This window comes from Panicum virgatum, chromosome 9K (genome assembly GCF_016808335.1).
Source record: "Panicum virgatum strain AP13 chromosome 9K, P.virgatum_v5, whole genome shotgun sequence".
Taxonomy (NCBI): domain Eukaryota; kingdom Viridiplantae; phylum Streptophyta; class Magnoliopsida; order Poales; family Poaceae; genus Panicum; species Panicum virgatum.
This window is the reverse complement of record NC_053144.1, coordinates 44882629-44886035: the sequence shown is the minus strand read 5'-3', so window position 1 is coordinate 44886035 and position 3407 is coordinate 44882629. Positions and strand designations below refer to the sequence as shown.

Sequence of the window (3407 nt, the reverse complement as noted above, 5' to 3'; positions counted from 1 at the left end):
TTACCGGCCGGTTTTACCAGTTTACCGGTCGGTTTGAACGGTTTGAATTCGAATCCAAATTCAAAAGCTCCCGTGCAACCGGTTTACCGGCCGGTTTGACCGGTTTACTGGCCGGTTTTACCGGTTTACCGGCCGGTTTGACCGGTTTGCCTGGTGGGCCTTAATGGGCCGGCCCATTTTTTTCTTTTTCTTTTTTGATTTAACTTCAACTCCCCGCAAACTATACTAAATGAACGAATTTTTGAGAAAATTTGACACCATTAGATTCGTTGCACCTTGAAGTATTTTTAGGAATTTTTTGAGATTTTTCCATTTTTTGGAATTCAAATTTAAAATTTGAATTTGGGCCGGTTTGAAACCGGCCGGAACCGGAACCGGTCCGGGCCGGTTAGACCGGTAACCGCGGTAACCGGACCGGTTCCGGCCGGTTTTTTTAACCCTGCTCGTATCTATGATCTATCTAATAGTACACGGGAACCAGCGAGGCAGCGACCGCACACCCATCGCCCAGCAACTGTAAACAACGCACACAGCAGCCGGGCCGGCGCTGCAGCGCTGCGGCAGGCGAGAGAGGGAGGGAGGGGAGAAGAATGCGCGGGAACCAACGGTCGCGCCCACCCCCGGGCGGTGGGCCCCCACCAGGCGCCGGCCCCAGTTGCTACTAACTTCGGGATCAGCCCATGAGTGCGGGTGGCCCCGCCCCCACCAAAGCCCGAGATCCCGTGATCGGCTCCGATCGTGCGACGCGATGCGGACGCGCGGGGCGGGGGTGTCCGTCGTGGGCGGTTGCGCCCGAATTGAATTGGGGGGGCGCTGCTGCAACCGCGCGCCGCCGCGCCGCGCGCCCCGATCCGGCCACCTCCGCGACTGACGTTGCGCGGCGAACAACCGACAGGGCTACCGCTACACGCGCCCGATCGGAATCGCGCGGCGGGCGACGAGGCCGGCGACCGCGTACGGACGGCGAGGCTCGCGTCCCCGTCACGTGACCGGCCGCGTCTCCCGCCACTCCTCATCACGCGGACCCGCGCCGCGCCTTTACCCGCATCTGCCCCAAGGCGCTGGCGCTGCTGGCTGCTGTAGTTTTAGCATCGCACTGTGTATCACGTAGCAACTGCAGAACCGAGCAGCCTCTGAATCTCTGATGATACGTACTGGAAAGTCATTAATCAGGCAGTAAAAAGTGAAAAATTGCATGCTGACAGCATCATTGCCTTCCAAAATGTCCTGCTGGTGAATGATCGATCGATGCCTTCCCGAGATCCACAAGAAACCAAGGCAAAAGACAGCATGATACTAGTGCTAGTCTGCTAGAACTAGATTGAACTAATACTACTGCCAAATAGAGGGATTAATGAACAAGTGGGGGAAAAAGAGAGAAGTAATGCACTCTACACAATTTTTCATCGCTTTCATCGGCCATGTCAACTACGCCTTTTGGCCGGAAGTACCAATTTTTTTCTCCTTTTTCCTAATGGTGTTACGTTACGAGAAGAACACTTGAACCGTGCCGGTGACCGCGCCGCGGCACATGGGGCAGGCAGCGGCGACGGCGCCGGCGGCGAAGGGCGCGGTGGCGGGGACGGCGGGCTCGCAGTCGGCACAGACGCAGAGGTGGCGGCACGGGAGCAGCACGACGGAGGCCGACGCCTGCCGGCACGTCCGGCACGGCCTGGCCGGCGGCGGCGGCGGCGGGGCGATCTCCACCACCCTGTCCGGGTCCACGAAGCACGACCCGGCGTCGTCCGCCGCGGCGCCCGCGTTGTCCTCCTCTTCCTCGGCCTTGCCCCTCGTCGCCTGCGCTGCGGCCGCCGCCTGCTGCAGCTGCGCGTGGAGCGCCGCGGCCGTGGACTGGTCCGCCAGCGCCTTCGCCTGCCACGCCGCCGCCTCCGCCCGCAGCCGCGCCACCCGGTCCTCCAGGTCGGCGCCGCGCCGCGCGGCCTCCGATGCCTCCGCCTCCTTCTCCCTAATCCGCTGAGACGCCACCGCCTCGGCCGCGACGAGCAGCGACCGGTCCTGCCGCCGCCGAGCGTCAGCCAGCGCGCGCCGGAGCCTCTCCGCCTGCAAGCGGCAAGGAGCCCCGTCAGCAACAGCAACAAAGGCCCCGGCGTATGTCGGTGGCGGGGCGGGGCGGCAAACGATCACGCATCCTTTACTTACATGTTCTTGGATCAGCCGGTCCATCTCGTTCCTGTGCTGATCGCGCTGCGCGGCGAGCTCGTCGGAGAGGAGACACGACGGCGAGGCCGAGGACGTGGACGACACGTGCTCCGAGCCCTCGTCGAAGTCGAGCCTGAGCCCCATCGCCGGCCGCTTGTGCAGCTGCGCCAGGCTTATCACCTTGGGCCCCTGCGCCTGCGGCTGCGGTTGCAACGAGAAGGGGTGCGGCGACATGGAAGGCGCCGCGTCCGCCTCGCGCTGCCGCTTCCTCCCGGCGCCGCAATCTGCGTGCCCACGGCAACGGAACAAATCAAATCCTATCTATCAATCTCGCCATCCGAAAGCAGAGCAGATAAGCACAGGAACATGAAATCCTGCAACAGCAGAGCCAAGCCGGCGCTTTGCTCGGATTACCTCCGTGCGAGAAGTCCAGGAAGAGCGGCGGGGCCTGCTGCGGCGCCATCGCCTCCTTCCGCCCCTGCTGCAGCTCCATCGCCGCCGCCATCCGGCTGCTCTCCGGCGCGCCGCCGCCGCCTCTGCTGCGAACCCACACGGCCAAATCACCCATCCGATCCCACCGGCTGGCGATCACCACGGAAGAAACGACTTAGATGGACAGCAGAGACGGGTACCGGGCGAGGAACGGGGACTCGCGGTGGTGGTGGTGATAATGCGCCTGCACCGCCATTGCTGGAGCCGGGCCAACCAAACCAATCAACGAGGCAACGGACGGGTGGACGCACGCGCGCGCTAGGCGTGTGGGAGTCGGGTGGGAGGAGAGAGTCGCGGGCAACGCGAACGAACTGGTCCACCGCCTCCTCGTCTTATGAGGGCGCCAACGCCATGGGGGGAGCGTGGCTGCCTGCTCTTTCTGTATCTCCTTACGCTGCGTCAAGTCTCGCCTGCTTCGCGCATGCAGGGAGGACACGGGTGGCAGGCGGGAGGCGTGGCTCGGTTGATGAGGAGATGGTGGGGTGGCGCTTGTGCCTTTTCATCTTTCCTTTTAAACATTTCTCTTTATATATTTATAAGAAGATGCCTGGCGTTAGCGCTGGCCTAACGTGAAAACTGACAGGCAATTTGTGATTTTACCAGATACGATTAATTTCTCCATATTTCATTCCATTGGGAGGAAGAATTTGAACTGCCTCCATTTAAAACTGTACGAAAAACTGCTCTTTCGTCTTTGAGAAAACTGAACCTGCGGTATTCAGCGCCTGTATTCATTGATTCAACATTAAGCCGGT

The 3407-nt window shown here is 61.2% G+C and overlaps 1 protein-coding gene across 2 annotated transcripts; it reads right to left on the bottom strand.

Moving 5' to 3' along the window:
- Positions 1-1169: 1169 nt before the first annotated feature.
- LOC120651625 (BOI-related E3 ubiquitin-protein ligase 1-like) lies at positions 1170-3164 on the bottom strand. Of its 2 annotated transcripts, none has more exons than XM_039929190.1 (4): positions 2793-3164; positions 2575-2699; positions 2161-2444; positions 1170-2061 (listed from the first exon to the last, which is right to left on the bottom strand). In XM_039929190.1, exons 1-4 carry the CDS (start codon positions 2846-2848, stop codon positions 1486-1488), a joined length of 1041 nt encoding a protein of 346 aa, XP_039785124.1. In that variant the 5' UTR covers positions 2849-3164; the 3' UTR covers positions 1170-1485. The 2 variants fall into 2 exon arrangements, with proteins under 2 accessions (XP_039785124.1, XP_039785125.1); XM_039929191.1 differs by having other exon boundaries at positions 2575-2696.
- Between the last annotated feature and the right edge of the window lie 243 nt (positions 3165-3407).

Coding starts and splice junctions, on each gene's coding strand:
- LOC120651625 (XM_039929190.1), bottom strand. CDS start 2,848: ATGGCGGTGCAGGCGCATTATCACCACCACCACCGCGAGTCCCCGTTC. Junction 2,700..2,792: donor GAGTCCCCGTTCCTCGCCCG/GTACCCGTCTCT, acceptor GTGGGTTCGCAG/CAGAGGCGGCGGCGGCGCGC. Junction 2,445..2,574: donor CCTGGACTTCTCGCACGGAG/GTAATCCGAGCA, acceptor GTGGGCACGCAG/ATTGCGGCGCCGGGAGGAAG.